Source organism: Felis catus, chromosome E3, assembly GCF_018350175.1.
Source record: "Felis catus isolate Fca126 chromosome E3, F.catus_Fca126_mat1.0, whole genome shotgun sequence".
In the NCBI taxonomy this organism is placed as follows: Eukaryota; Metazoa; Chordata; class Mammalia; order Carnivora; family Felidae; genus Felis; species Felis catus.
Window position 1 is genome coordinate 5,264,532 of NC_058383.1, and position 15,829 is coordinate 5,280,360.

The window sequence follows — 15,829 nt, forward strand, 5'->3', positions numbered from 1 at the left end:
TACTCCTTGGACTCAGAGTTTCCCTGGTGGGGAGTTTGGTACTGTTAATAACCCTGTTTTACACTCAGGAAAATGAGGTAGGAGGTTAAGTAACTAGGTTAACACATCAGTACAAATCTAGCCTTGCCAGAGATCCCCAAATATTTCCTACTGTAGCCTAATGACTCCCCCAACAGCTCTGAATAAGCTGACTGAGAGACACCATGAAACAAAGTGAAAACAATGAAGAATAGACCTACTTCAAGGCAGAGGGTTCTCAAAGAACCAGAGAAAAGAGTGAGTCGCAGAACAATATGTAAAGTTGCACCTTGTGAGGCAATAAAAACACAAACCCTAAATAATATGTATTTTCTGTGGGGTTATGTGTATGTACAAATAAGCATAAAAATATAGAGGCATCTGGGTGGCTCAGTGGGTTAAGCCTTGGATTCTTGGTTTCTGTTCAGGTTGTGATCTCACAGTTCCTTGGATTGACCCTCGAGTTGGGCTCTGTGTTAACTGGACAGAGCTTACTTGGGATTCTCTCTCCCTCTCCCTCTGCCCCTCCCCTGCTGGCGTGCACTCTCTCTCAAAATAAATAAATAAACTTAAAAAATATATGTGTATACATACATATAAATATATTTGTACAGCCTGGGGCACCTGGCTTGCTCAACTGTGGAGTATGCGGCCCTGGGTTAGGGGTTGTGAGTTAGTGCCCCGTGTTGGGTGTAGAGATTACTTAAACATAAAAAAATCTTGGAATATCTACATACTGGAGTTACATAGACAGTATGTAAGCAAATATATTTATTGGGATTTGTGTGTATGTAAATACAATCATATACACGTTTTATATGTATAAAATTATCTATATTTTATGCATTTACATACATGCATATGTATATATGTGTACACACACACACCCACGCATATATCCTTACATTATTACCTGGCGTTTATGTTTTACTGTCTTACAATATGGCATTTTACGTACTGATCCCCAACTTGTTTATATATGTGCGTTTGCTAATGAAATAAAAATCAGGACGCTCAATTTATAAATTGCTTACTTCAGGGGAGGGGAGAAAAACCGAGACTGGGTGTAATGGCCAGCCGGAACTCTAGACCTTCTCGAGGACCGCCGAGAGGGGCGGCCGGGACCTCAGGTTGGGGACCCCCGGCCGTGGCAGGAACCCAGAGTCCATGCCCCTTGGGCCTCAACGCGAGACCAGCCCACCAGAGCGCCTGCGCGTGGGTTGCGCCTCTGCAGAACGAGCCCATCCTTACCTCCCAGGAGAGGCGAAGGGCGGAGCCTGCGGAAGGGCCCGCCCCCGCCAGCGGCGCGCGGGAGGCCGGGCGGGTCTTCCGCCTTGCGTGGGGCTACTTCCGGATCCGGTGGCGAAAGGCGCGAGGTCCGAGTGCGGCGGCGCTGGGCTGGCGGGCTGGCGGGCTGGCGGGCTGGCGGGCTGGCTCTGGGCGGGCGGTGGTAGGAAGTAGCTCCCGGCCCCGGGGGGAAGGGCTGGGACCCCAGGCGTGTTGGCTAGGGGTCAAGTTGGCTCTTCTTGTAGAGGGAACGGCTTGTGGACCAAGAGCAGGGTGTTGGAAGATGTGTGGGGTGTTGGAAGATGTGTGTGCAGCACACCTCAGTTAACCGTTGAAAGAAGCTGTAACCGTCAGAAAATCTTCTCACCTTAAAGCAGGAGAGTAAAGGATGTCAGAGGCAGACACTCCCAACAGGCTCAGAGTTACTCTGATTTGGAAGATGATACTTAGCGCACGGCAGCTAGAATCTAGTCTCCCAGGAGCCAAGACTAAAGGAGCAGACCTAATCAAAGAAAATAACGCTGCTGGGTGATAAAGAGTTGGCCGAAAATATGTCAGTGGGTTTAGTTCTCACCGCGATCCCAGAAAGTTAGGTGGTAGCAGAATCTTCTTGACAAAGGAACTGGGGCACAGGTTAAATACTGTGTTTAAAATCACAGCTGGTAGCGGCAGAAGTCCCTGTAAACGTTGAAATGGATACAGATGTTGTTTTTCAAGTTGTCTGTATTATGGACATATTGGAGAGGCCTAATTCCCCTGCAGCTTGGGGGATGGCTCAATTAACCACGGACCATCCAGTTATGGAATACTGTTGTCCTAACGTGGGAAGTTCCCCCAGGACATATTTTGGAATGGAGAACAAAATGCACGTTGCAGAACAATATGTATTTTGTCATTGTTTTAGGCAAAACCAGCCCCTCAAAACAGTGCTGCTTTAGTGTGGTAGACATCAATGGTAAGCGAATAGAAGAAAAACTGAATAAGCTATACTAAACTGATACAGTGACCAGGGGAGGGAAGGGGGCAGGGATTTATGGTAGTTATGGTAAAATAGAAGTTTATTCTCTCTCCTGGTTTTTGGACAGGGATGTAGTCAGAAAAACATGTATATGTTCCTTATATAATAATTTTAAAGTGACTAAAAATTACTGTTTTTTAAATTTATTTAGAAAGAGAGAGTGGGGGGGAGCGGGGCAGAGGGAGAAAGAGAATCCCAAGCAGGCCCCACGCTCAGTGCAGAGCCAGACATGGGGCTCGACCCCATGACCCTAGGACCATGACCTGAGCTGATATCAAGAGTTGGGCGCTCAACCACCACTAAAAATTACGTTTTTTATCCTTTGAGCGCCCAGTCCATTATACATGGCATTTGAATAATTTGGGAGATAAAATGCACCATTAAAGGGTGAAGAATTGGGGGTTATGAGAATATGAATATAAAAATATTCTTGGGGAATCCCCAAAAAGGACACTAAAAGACATTTGAAACAGTGCAGTATTTCATTGTTTAGTCTCAAGGAGCTTACAAAACTTTACACCTATTCTAGGTCGACATTATGTAGCTTATTGGATGGAAACCAAAAGCTGTTAATATCTGCTTTTTCAAATATGCATCCTGATATTTTTAGTTGAAATATATTTTAAAAGTTTATTTGTTTTGAGAGAGAGAGAGGGTGCCATGAGGCTCTGCACTGTCATCCTGGAGCCCAATGTGGGGCTCGAACTCATGAACTGCAAGATCATGACCTGAGCTAAGTCATTGCTTAACAAGCTAAGCCACCTAGGCACCCTTCAGTTGAAATATTTTATAGCAGAACTTTATAAAATGGGGATTTTTTACTTACAAAGTTATTCATTTTAATATTATGAATGATGTGCTAAAATCTTATACATAACAGTTTCAGAAACCTTTTTTAAAAATTGTTAAAAAGAAAAAACCCATCTCTTGCACATTGCCCTGGGGCTGAGGCCCCCAAACCAAAAGACATAAGTCCCAGGATTGAAATGGGATTTTCAATGGGAAGTGGGATCCACTCTAATTGGCAATAACCACTTGAAGTTGCCATTGAAAATATATCAGTTGACGTGAGGAATGTAAGAACCAATTTTGATTTGAAGATCCCTAGGTTACTCACTTTATTTGGGAAAGTAAAGAAGAAAGTAGAAATAGATGTAGTCACCTGAAAAGTCCCCTTTTCTTTGGGACTTCTGTCAAGTGGTTGGAAAGATCCCAGTAAGTTAGAGTTCTAATCCTGATGACGTCACAACCGTTGCTTGGTAGCAAACCAGCTCAACAATTTTTTTAAGATTTTATTTTTAAGTAATCTCTATACCCAATATGGGACTCAAACTCACAACCCTAAGATCAAGAGTCACATGTTCTATGACTGAGCCAATCAGGCACCCCAGATAAACAGAATTTTCAAGAGGTGTTAGTTTAGGGCATTCCTCACCCTGATAAGATGCTAGAAGTCTAGTTTAGCATATGTATTCGTTGTTGCTGTGTAACAAATTATCCCCATGAAAACATACATTTTTCCCCACCATTTCTGAGGGTCAGGAATCTGAGAGCAGTGTAGTTTGGTAGTTCTGGCTCAGTCCTTTTTTTGGGTTGCAGACAAGCAGTTGTCCTGGGCAGTAGTCACCTGCCATCTCAAGATGGCAGCATCCCAAGACATCTGGCTTGCTCAGGTGGTGGAGCGTGCAACTCTTGATCTCGGGGTTGTGAGTTCGAATTCCATGTTGGGTATGGAGATTACTTAAAAATAAAGTCTTTAAGGGCCGCCTGGGTGGCTCAGTCAGTTAAGCATCTGACTCTTGATTTCAGCTTAGGTCATGATCTCACGGTTCGTGGGTTCGAGCCTTGCATCAGGCTCCTGTGGAGCCTGCTTGGGATCCTCTCCCTCTCTCTGTGAGGCCCCTCCTCTTTTGCCCCTCCCCCCTCTCAAAATAAATAAGCAAACTTTTTTAAAAAGATGGCAGGGGCGCCTGGGTGGCTCAGTCAGTTAGGCGTCCAACTTTGGCTCAGGTCATGATCTCAAGTTTGTGGGTTCGAGCCCTGCATCGAGCCCTGTGCTGTCAGTTCAGAGCCTGGAGCCTGCTTCGGATTCTGTGTCTCCCTCTCTCTCTGTCCCTCCCCCACTCACACTCTGTCTCTGTCTCTCAAAAAATGAATAAACGTTAAAAAATTTTAAAAAAACAACAACAACGATGGCAGTATCCCATCTACTGGGGATGAAGAATCTGCTCCAAGTGCACTTCTGTGTTGCTGGAAGGCCTCAGTTCCTCATCAGTTGGGCCTCAGTATTATGGCTGGTCACAACATGCCAGCTTGTTTCCCCCGAGTGAGAGATGAAGGAGAGAGAGCAAGATGGAAGCCACAGTGTCTTTTAAACTAATGAAGTTTCATATCATCTATTCTCTGTGTGCTAGTGATCCTACAGACCGACGTTAGGACAATGTGAGAGGGAACTTGAAGAGTATGAAGACCAGGCAGCAGACATCATTGGACACCATCTTGAAGGGCAACTTCTATGGTGTGGGGCCATTTTCCAAACTCTCACTCCCATTGATAATTACCAGATACCTACAGGGTGCCTAAAGCTAGAGTAGAAATAAAGGAATTAGAAACAATGTAGAAATTGGGAGAATACAACACTGGTACAATTTCCTTACCATCGGGTGAATGAGTCCTCAGGGAAGAAGGTAAAACGTATACGACCACAGTTTTACACAGCATACTAAACTCAGTATTAGTTACCTTGTATAATATTCTGAAATCTCTCTTTGTTGATCCATCCAGCTGGTTTTAATTACCCACTATATAAATGAGATATTTCTACGTTTTCCATCTTATTACTCCCAAACATGTATGGAAATGCCATTAAATTTTTACCATTGAGGTTTATAGTACCTGTGTTGGGTAACCATAATATGTAACATGATGATTAATAAAGGTAGTAGTGGAGGCTTCCTCTGATGATCCTGATCCTCCTCCAATTGAGAGAACTGACTTTGAAGTTCATGTGGATATTGATGGGAAAGCTTCATTCACATTAGGGAGCTTGATACTGGGATTGGTAGAGGAGAGACTGGGTTGGCAATTTGTGCACACACCTACATACACAAGTGGACAAATACAGACAGACACACACCTACACTACCCGAAAGAGGAAGTTCTACTCTGGAATGTGAACTGTTTCGTTCCATGGTTTCTGGAATTGTTTTTCTAGTTTGGATTAAATTGAAAGATGCACGTGACTCTAGTAGCAAAAAGCACTGATAGTCCGTGGCATGACGTGGCAACAGAGATCCACACAATATTGCCTTGCATTCTTGTAATCAACTTTGAGAAAACCCATCCTTGCCATGAAGAAGTTTCCATCTCTTTAGAGAGTTTGTCTTTGCTTCATTGTGAGGGAAAAGCCATAATGCACCTGCAGTATAGGTGGAGAAGGTGGATGAAGGGGCCAACTATGCAGCCAATGGCCAACAATTGTTAAGTCACTGAGATTTCTGTCCTCCTTCTCGTGTGACTCCATCACTGCTCTAGAGGCTGTAACCTCAAGAACAATTTCCACCTATGCTCTGGCACTCTCATGAATGCTTAAGTCATGGGTCTTACATTTCTGTTCATTCACCAGTGTCATCCCATAGTCTACTGTGAGAGTGGTCCAAGCAGAGACTGGCAAGGAAGCCTGGAGTACCTCTTGCAAGGCCTTGTAAGCCATGCAGAGGAGTCTGAATTTTGTTCTAAATGCATTGGAAGGGCTGACCCATCATAAGACCCAACTGGCCCTCCTGCTTTCATCTTCAGTTAACTACTTTCATTTTGAGAAATATCTTTTGGCCGGTCCTGGGCCTTAGTAGAGACTGAATGCTTAGGTATGGGCCATCACATTACCATGTAACCTAAGCTGCTTTTCATGAAATGGGTGTTACCTGACCCACTAAGCCACAAAGTTGGGTGTGTGCAGAAGTACTCCATCATCAAATGGAAGATCATGCCCAAGTAGGCCCTGAATGTACAGATTCCATGAAGAAATGGCTCGAATGCCCATGGCTTCCACTTTTGCTATAATACCTTCTCTCTGCAAGCCTGCATGTATGGCTTCATGGGGGGAGTTCTCTATGACCAGAGCTTATACAGAGAGAGGGAAGACTTGGCCTTTGTTTATAGATGGTTCTGCACAATAGGAAAAGTGGACAGCTGCAGCACCTTGAATCTAGTTGAATCATAGTAACAGTTTTATAATATTCATTTGCATATGTAATATGTTTATTTCCCTATTGATGTAATAAATAAGGGAGTCCAAAAGGAATCCAGCCCCAGAGGAATCTCTTTTTGGGGTGACAAAAAGTGTTCTAAAATCAGATAGCGTTGGGGCACGTGGGTGGCTCAGTCCATTGAGAGTCTTACTCTGGATTTTGGCTCAGGCCATGATTTCACGGTTTGTGAGATTGAGCCCCGTGTCTGGCTGTGTGCTGACAGCACAGAGCATTCTTGGGATTCTCCCTCTCCCTCTCTCCCTCTGCCCCTCCCCTGCTGGTGCTCTCTCTCTCTCTCTCTCTCAAAATAAATAAATAAATAAACATTAAAAAAAAATATCAGATAGTGGTGATGGTGGCCCAACTCTGTGTATCTAAAAACCAGTAATTTGTACATTTGAAAATAATTTTAGAATGAGTTTTATGGTGTATAAATTATCTCAATACAGCTGTCATAAAAACATAGATTGCAATGAAAGATGACGTGGGAAAAAATCCTGGCCCCAGATACAGCAGGTTGTGTGGCCTTAGGTGAGGTATTTATTTGAAAAGCTCTCTTTGCATCTATGTTTGCAACTATAAAATAGGATAATTACAGCACTTAGCTTGTAAATTTGTAATGAGGATTGAGTGAGTTAATATTTGTGAAAGCACAGAACAGGATGAAGGAGTGGAATTGACACAGTGCTCAGTAAACATTGCAATTATTATTATTATTATTATTTTAATGTTCATTTATTTTTGAGAGGGAGAGAGACAGAGGATGAGTGGGCAAGGAGTAGAGAGAGAGGGAGACACAGAATATGAAGCAGGCTCCAGGGTCTGAGCTGTCAGCACAGAGCCCTACGCGGGGCTCGAACTCATGAACCATAAGATCATGACCTGAGCCGAAGTTGAATGCTTAACCGACTGAACCACCTAAGCGCCCTTGCAATTATTATTTTGTTACTAGCATCAAAAAACCTCTGCGACCTATGCTGTGTTGTTTTCAATGTTCATGAGAAGACATGTAGACATACACATATATACGTATCCTTGGGCACATCTGGAAGTGTCTAAAGAAAACCTCAATGGAGATTAAATTACTGGATCTTGGGTATGCGTCATTTGACTTTACTCAATATCACTGAATAGCTCTTTAGTGATGTATGATAGCTCCTTTTCCTCCACATCCCCAACCACACTTGGTATGAAAGACTAATTTTGCAAAAATGACACTTTGAAATGATTTTGTTTAATTTGCCTTTACCTGCCCCTGGTGAAAGTTGTGTGTCTTTTTCTATGTTTATTGGCAATTTGGGCTCCTGTCCAGTTAATTGCATATTTAATATTGCATGTTCATATGCTATATCATGTTTCTATTTTTTAATTTATAGGCAGCCCAGATATATTCTGGACACGGAATGAAGGTTGACCCTCATGTTTTAGATGATGGACAAATGGATGGATTGTGTGCTACCTAAATGAATGAAGAGAGGTAGTGGGAAACAAATTTTAGGAGAAATATCAAGAGTTTGCTTTCAGAAATTTGAGATGCTTTCGAGTCGTCCAAGAGACAAAGTCTGTGCTGCAGAGATACATTTGGGAGTTGTCAGCCCACAGATAGTATGCAAAGTGATAGCCATGCATGTGGTTATCTCCTGAGAGAATGTGGGGTGACATGACAAGAGCAGAATTATGCTTTTGGAGGGGAGAGTCCAGAAACTGATACTGAGATCGAGGGCTAGTAAGATAGAGAAAAACTCGAATTTTTCTAGAAAAACTAGATATCATGGAAGATAAGAGAGGAATGTGCTCCTGCCTAACCCCCCATTTTTGTAATGGCTGCATCAGGTTTCATTGCAAGGGTGTACCATAACTGCTCTTCTTCTTGGAATTTGGATTTATGCCAGTGCTTTTCTATTATAAACTACACTTTGATGAACACTCTTATAGATTTATCTTTTTTCACCACTCTGATTATTTCCTTTGTATATACTCCTGCATGTAGGTTTAAGAGTATGCCTATTTAAAACTTTTCACTGTAAGTTGAACATGGTCTTCTAGAAATGTTGCTTTCATTTATATTGCTACCTGAATGGGTTTGCTGTTTTCTCCATTCTGGTGGTGGTGGAAAGTGGCAAGAACTCAATATTGCATACCAACTTTTTGATTGGTTGTAAAGTGTGCCATTGTAAGTGACTCAGTCAATTACACTGTCTTCTAGTCTATAACTAGTGTTGCGATTATTAAAGTTTAGCTGGATCATTTTGCTCATTTTTAATCTGTTCCTTAGAATAAATTTCTGAAAGCAGAATTGATGAGTCTAAAGTATTTGTATTTTTAAATTTGTGGATACATGTAGATAAATCAACAGGGCATGGAAAGAGGCATCCCTAATCTTTGGTGGGAGTTATTTGAAGAACCATATCCAAATTGCTTCTATCAGGTTGAATGCATCCTGTATGACTTTGTAAGAAAACTGTGCTCAAAATTCTTAAGCAATACCACTTTTACACATTGCACTGGGGTTGAGACTCAAAATCTGAAAGGCGTTTTATTCCAACTGCATAATCTGATCTGAGAGCCAAAAACAAAAATTATTTCCAGCAGCATTGTGTTGGCAACCAAGTCATCAGAGACATCTCCAGAGGGCAGAGGATTTTTGAAGTTAAAAGCTTCAAATCACAGTCAATGCAGTGTGGCCGTGGGATCACTTGGAAAAGGCAGCCTCAGGTTTGAAAGTATTTCCGTTGAAAGTTCAGTCTCAAAAGCAGCGAAATTTTTGCTAGGTTGGATTCAGTTTGGCATTTCCCTTTTTTGTTGTTGGTCTAACGGTTGACCAAAATAGGTTCAGTTCTTGTTGAGATAGGTCTTGTAGATGCTTTTGATTTTTTTTTTTTAAACACATGGCAAATAGTATTGCATCCGCATTAAGTATGTATTTGGATTAGAATCTGCAGACACAGGATTCTTACACTAGCATCCGAGTCTTGGGGTGAGATGTCAACACCCTGACTTGTGTGCGGGTACTAAGGTCTCCAGGGCGGCCGGGAACACAGGTGGAGTACCCCCGGCGTAGCGAGAACCCAGCACCCACAACCTATGGACCTCCGCGCGAGGACCAGCCCACTAGGGCGCCTGCGCCAGACCAGCCCATCCTTTCCCCGAGGAAAAGGGGAAGGGCGGAGCCTGAGGTAGGACCCGCCCGCGCTGGCGGCGCGCGGGAGGCCGGGGCGGGTCTTCCGTCTTGCGACGGGCTACTTCCGGATCCGGTGGCGGAGGCTGGTGCGGAGTGAGGCGGTGTGGTGCTAGCTGGCTGGCGGGCGGGCTGGGCAGCTGCCCGCGCGCTGCGGGCGATGCTGGGAGGCGGCTCCGGGGCCCGGGAGCGCGAGGCGGAGGGCGACGGGGCGGAGGCTGTTCCTGCGCCGCCTGCCATTGAGTTCCCGGCCGACGGTTCGGACCCCAAGTATGATGGTGAGCGACCCGGAATGCTGCGGCGGCCCTCTTCTTGCACCCATCCACCTTCACTCCCGAGCGGGCAGGGCTGCTGCGAGCAGCCCCGAGCTTCGCCGCAGTCCTGGGGCGAATTCGGCTGGACCCCGGCCCAGCGACGGGGGGCGGCGGGCGGGCGGCATGGGTAAGGTAAACATTTATTGAAACGAGCGTCCCCGACCCACTGGTTTGTTTACGTTTCTGTTCCGTGGTTTCCTCTTTGCGGACTCGAAGTCCTTGGTAAGGCTTCGCTCAGGCTGCTTTCCAGCTCTCGAGCCTTGTGGTTTGGTCAGACGTTGAGAGTGAGCTTTGTAAACTACTAGACGGAGATTTTGCGGACCTTATACGCTTAACAGTTTGGGTTAAGCGTTTTAATTTGTACTTTCTCACTGATAGGGGAGCTGAAGACTTATAGTGGGGCCGTATGGAAATCACCCTATTCGGTTTAAAGAAAAACAATGCCTCCAGGTTTTTGGGGGGGGGGGTGAAGGACCTTTGGTTACTAGGAGATACAGGGTTAAGCCAGGCAAGTTATTTTATAGTGAGAGGTACTTAAAACATTGACTCTAACCACTTCAAAGTATCCACTATTTTATTGAAAGTTCTTAGGGTCTTTAATTACTACCAGTTGTTTTGGCGGTTTTTAAAATTAAATTGTGCTATCAGGAATGAATACATTGATTCAGGGAGGTTTTTAGTTTACGGTAGTAAGGAAGATTACAGGGAATACATGCTCAGTTTAAGCATGAAGCAAGTATTAACATGTTGCAGTGGATTTGAAGGTGCAAGTCAAGTTGAAAAGATTCATTTGTTTCTAAAGTCCTTCGAACTTCACCCAAATACTGTCTATAATTCTTGACCCTAATGGGAGACAAAAGCAGACTGCGGTGGTAATTTTAGTAGGTCCTTGACAGAATAGTTTTAAGAGAACTATTTAAAAAAAATTTTTTTTTTCAACGTTTATTTATTTTTGAGACAGAGAGAGACAAGAGCATGAACGGGGGAGGGTCAGAGAGAGGGAGACACAGGCTCCGAGCTGTCAGCCCAGAGCCCGACGCGGGGCTCGAACTCACAGACTGCAAGATCATGACCTGAGCCCAAGTTGGCCACCTAACCGACTGAGCCACCCAGGCGCCCCTAAGAGAACTATTTTTTAATGAACTGATTGTTTCACATGAAACCTGGTCTACTAAGGCAGCACAATATTAGGTGAAGTGTTATGTCAGAGGAAAAGTCCCAGCTGTAAACATGCAAGTCTGTGTTATCTGTAACATTGTGATAAGGTTTTCTGCAAAGGAGAGATTATTTTTGAAGGGAGTCATCTTAGATAAGCTTTGGAAAACTTCTACTAGGTTACTAACAGTACTGTTGTGTTTACATATTGCCTTTTCTTCCAAAGAGGCCCAGAATATCCAGACGTAATTTATCATTTTACGTGAAAAGTAAGGTCTATGGAAAATAGTTTCATTTTTTAGTAGATTTAGAAACAGAACTGTTACAGAATTTCTTGAAGGTCATCTATATGATGTGAGGTGGTCACTCTGCCAGTTGATGGTAGAGTCAGAAAATTCAGAACCTAGATGTAACTCTATAACCTGTGTTCTTCAGCCGTCTGTTATGTGGGGACCAACTTTGATCAGTTACTCCATGCCCCCCCCCCCAACTCCCCCGCTCCAGCATGCCCTAGAAGGAGAGCAACAGTAAGCCCATTGTCAGACTCACTGGTTTTCTTTCATCTGACACAAGTTTTCCAGAATTTTTGGCTCAGATTAATCCTCCAGGTTCCTCCTTCATTTAATAATGGACCATTTATTAAGATCATACTTGTCTGAGGAGCCTGAAGTAGGTGATCCTTTTTTCTGTCTACTCACGTCCTACTTGGCAGAATTCTAGAACTCTAATTCACCTAGGAGCTCATACTATTTCTTATTCTTTTTTATAAGAGGACCCGACCTCATCTTTCCTATTACCCACTTAGATCTTCCTCTTCTACTTAACCAGGATTGAAGCAGGAAGCATTCAGTGTCAGCCTTCATTGCCTTTCAGTTTTACTCCTTCCTGCGTCTGAGTATTTGTCCACTGGTCTTTTTTATAGTTGCTATTTTCTTGATTTAGTTAGTTCATTTGACTCCACTGATCAGTCATTTTTTTTTGTTTTGCTTTTTTCTTATTAAAAACTAGAACTTGGGGCACCTGGGTGGCTCAGTTGGTTGAGCGTCTGACTTCAGCTAGGGTCGTGATCTCGTGGTTCATGAGTTTGAGCCCCGCGTAGGGCTCTGTGCTGACAGCTCAGAGCCTGGATCCTGCTTTGGATTCTGTGTCTACCTCCCTCTCTGCCCCTCCCCCGCTGACTTTCTCTCTCTGTCTCTCAAAAATGAATAAATGTTAAAAAAAAAAGTAGAATTTAATTATTGTAGAAAATAGGAAAGTATGAGTATAGAGAAGCAGAAAACTCTCCTAACCATCATTTCACCATTGTTGACAATTTGGTATATTAAAAAAAAATTTTTTTTTCACATTACAGTGTGTTTTAAAATTATAGAAAAACCTAAAGAAGAAAATTTAAAAACCACAATCTGATCACCCAGAGATTACTGTTTACATTTTGGCAAAGCTAGAGACAATTTATTCGATGACTTACATTTAAAACTATTGTTGGTCGGCACCTGGGTGGCTCAGTTGATTTATTGTCCGACTCCTGATTTTGGCTCAGGTCATGATCTCAAGGTTTGTGGGATTGAGCCCTGTGTCAGGCTCTGCGCTGGGCACGGAGCCTACCTAAGATTTCTCTCCCTCTGCCCCTCTCTTGTGTGCATGCGCTGTCTCTCTCTCTCTCAAAAAGTATTGTCAAAGATCTCATGAACGGGTTAAAGATTTCTGAGTTTGTCCAAATAGATAAACATTTAGAGAAATAATTCAGAAAAATTTAAGGAAATCAAGGAAAAAGGAGAAAGTCATCTGTACTCTCATCCCAGAGAACTCACTGCTAACAATTTAGTGTGTTCGTTTGCAAATATTAATGAGGGCTGCTGTAAGCCAGGTGGATTCCTAGATACTAAGATCCTAGATACTAAGGATCAAACAGGCAGACTGTAAAACAGCGTGTTCACTGTAATTTCATTTCTTGTACAAATTCTATTGATGTATGGTTGAAAACAGAAGGGGCAGAGATTTTGTCTGTTTTGTTCTTTCTGTTGTATATATATATTTATATAGCTATGAAATAAATGCATTTTTATTTTTTTTAATTTTTAATGTTTATTTCTGAGACAGAGACAGAGCATGAGTGGGGAGGGGCAGAGAGAGAGGGATACAGAATCCAAAGCGGGCTCCAGGCTCTGAGCTGTCAGCACAGAGCCCGATGTGAGGCTCGAACTCACAAACTGTGAGATCATGACCTGAGCCGAAGTCGGTCGCTCAACCGACTGAGCCACCCAGGCGCCCCGAAATAAATGCATTTTTAAATTATGATCATAGTATGGTAAACCTTTTACATTCTGCTTTTTATCTTTTTTTTTTTTTTTTTTTTTTTTTTAATGCTTATTTCTTAGAGCAGGGAAAGGGCAGAGAGTGGGAGGGAGAGAATCCCAACCAGGCTCCTTGCTGTCAGCACGGAGCCCGACTCTGGGTGCGATCTCACCAACCATGAGATGATGACCTGAGCCGAAATCAAGAGTCAGACACTGAACCGACTGAGCCACCCAGGCGCCCAACAAAAGTCTTTATTGATACCTGATTATTTCCTTAGACTACTTGTACAGAAGTAGGATTTGTTGGGTTAAAAAAATAGGTTAAAAAAAAAAAAGTTTTGATACATTTTGATAAAATGATGACCAGACAGGTTGTGTTAGTTCCTATGGAGCTGTCTTGTCTCACCTTCATTAGTATTAGTGTTTTATAGCTTGCTCCTTTGACTGGATAATGGACTAATCATGATTATCTTTTTATACACCATCGTTTCCAACAGCTGCATAATATTGTTATATATATTTAACTTACCTAGCAGGTTTTCAGTATTCTAAACAGTGGTATGCTAAACATCTTACATATTTGTTGTGCCTTGTTTACTTATTTTCTTGGTAGATATTTCCAAAAACTAGAAGCGTGAGGCCAAATGTTTGCACATTTTGAATTCTGTAAATTCTGTATTTATTGCTAGAAGTTGCAAGCACTTTTACCCCCTTGTGATTGAGAGTGTTTGCTTTTCTGTATCCATAACAATACCATGCTTTAAGTTTTTTTTAATGTTTGTTTATTTTTGAGAGAGAGAGAGAGAGAGAGAGCGCGAGAGCGCGAGCAAGCACAAGTGGGGGAGGGTCAGAGAGAGAGTGAGACACAGAATCTGAAGCAGGCTTCCGGGTCTGAGCTGTCAGCACAGAGCCTGACGCAGGGCTCGAACTCACAAACTGCGAGATCATGACCTGAGCCGAAGTTGGACGCTTAACTGACTGAGCCGCCCAGGCGCCTCTTCAGACTTTAAAAATAGTTACCAATCTGATGGCAAATTCTGGTACCATAGTTATTTTAATATGTATGTCATTAGTTACTAGTTAGCTTAAACCTATTTGAATTTTATCCGTGCTTTATTTTCTTACTAGCTTATAAGAGCTTTATATAAAGTTATTATCTTTTCTTTTTCTTGTCATCTATAGTACAGATCTGTGTATTGTATCTGAATGTGTGATTCAAGTTTTAACTTTAAGATGTCTTTACATAGAGAAGTTTTTACATGGGCACATTTTTCATTCTTTCCCCGCCCCCATACTTGGTTAAGTTTTCTTTTAAAACGAATAGCATGTCTGTGTATGCCACAGGTGTTCTTTTGGTCTCCTTACAAGTCAGAGGAGATTGGTGATGAAGTCTGGACTTGGAAACTGACTTCTCGAGGACCTTAATAGATTATAGAGGAGGGCAGAATAGAATATTTGAAATGGGGAGGATTTTTAGCAGGTGTAGGATGCATGGTCTCTTTCTGCAGGGCATTTCCAATTGAATGGGTCCACAGCTCTTGAGGGTTTGAGAGGTCTCATCTTTTCTCTAACGGCCCCTCTTAGAGTTTTCACTCCCATTAACGCCTCCATCCTCCTTTTCCTGGTGTTGTATAGTTGGTCAGTCCATTTGTTTCTTGACATTTCTGGGACCTGTTCTTTCCTCCATGTTTTTTCTTTCATTTACTCCTTTACTGGGCTCTTGACTGTTGCACGCCCCTTCCCGTCTACATATTGCGTGTTTCCAGAGCAGTTTCCTCAAACATTTTTCCTTCTGACTGCTTTTGGCCTGTTCAGTAACATATTAAATAAAGAGTAAGTGAGAACTTACAACCCTCAACTTCAAGTGCCAACTCGTTCATCTGCTTGGTCTTGTGTAGTGGAAAGAGGATGGGCTTTGGGCCCCTGGGTGGCTCAGTCGGTTGAGCGTCCGACTCTTGGTTTCAGCTCAAGGTCATGATCTCACAGTTGGTGAATTCGAGCTCCGTGTTGGGCTCTGTGCTGAGACCATGGAGCCTGCTTGGGATTCTCTCTCTCTCTCTCTCTCTCTCTCTCTCTCTCTCTCTCTCTCTCTCTCTCTGCCCCTCACCTTCTCACTCGCTATCTCTCAAAATAAATGAACTTTAAAAAAAAAGAAGAGGGAAAGAGGATGGGCTTGGGAGTTATTCTGACCTGTCTGCTTATAAGTTCCTTAACCTCTGAGATCTGTAAAGTGAGAGCGGTAACACTTCCCTCCCACTGTTTTGTGAGGATTGAATGAGCTTGTGCACATGAAACACCTGGTGTAGACGAAG

The 15,829-nt window shown here is 43.0% G+C and overlaps 2 protein-coding genes and 1 long non-coding RNA gene across 4 annotated transcripts in view; 2 read left to right on the forward strand and 1 right to left on the reverse strand.

The window, feature by feature from the left end:
- USP42 (ubiquitin specific peptidase 42) overlaps positions 1-2,000 on the reverse strand; it is a 73,514-nt gene extending 71,514 nt beyond the window's left edge. The window contains exons 1-2 of the mRNA XM_019820405.3: positions 1,880-2,000; positions 1,270-1,672 (exon numbers count right to left, since the gene is read on the reverse strand). The gene's annotated coding sequence lies outside the window, so the exon portion shown is untranslated. The remainder of the gene's footprint in view (positions 1-1,269; positions 1,673-1,879) is intronic.
- A 116-nt stretch (positions 2,001-2,116) lies between these two features.
- LOC123382648 lies at positions 2,117-5,304 on the forward strand. Its single transcript, XR_006591320.1, has 2 exons — positions 2,117-2,260; positions 4,738-5,304. It is a non-coding gene; the product is annotated as an uncharacterized LOC123382648 (long non-coding RNA).
- Positions 5,305-9,819: 4,515 nt separating this feature from the next.
- Positions 9,820-15,829, forward strand: part of EIF2AK1 (eukaryotic translation initiation factor 2 alpha kinase 1) — a 31,946-nt gene continuing 25,936 nt past the window's right edge. The window contains exon 1 of one of the 2 annotated variants that reach the window (XM_023246864.2): positions 9,820-10,029. In XM_023246864.2, coding sequence (XP_023102632.2) covers positions 9,912-10,029 — 118 coding nt within the window. In that variant the 5' untranslated portion in view covers positions 9,820-9,911. The remainder of the gene's footprint in view (positions 10,030-15,829) is intronic. The other variant, XM_045048315.1, reaches the window with a different exon arrangement.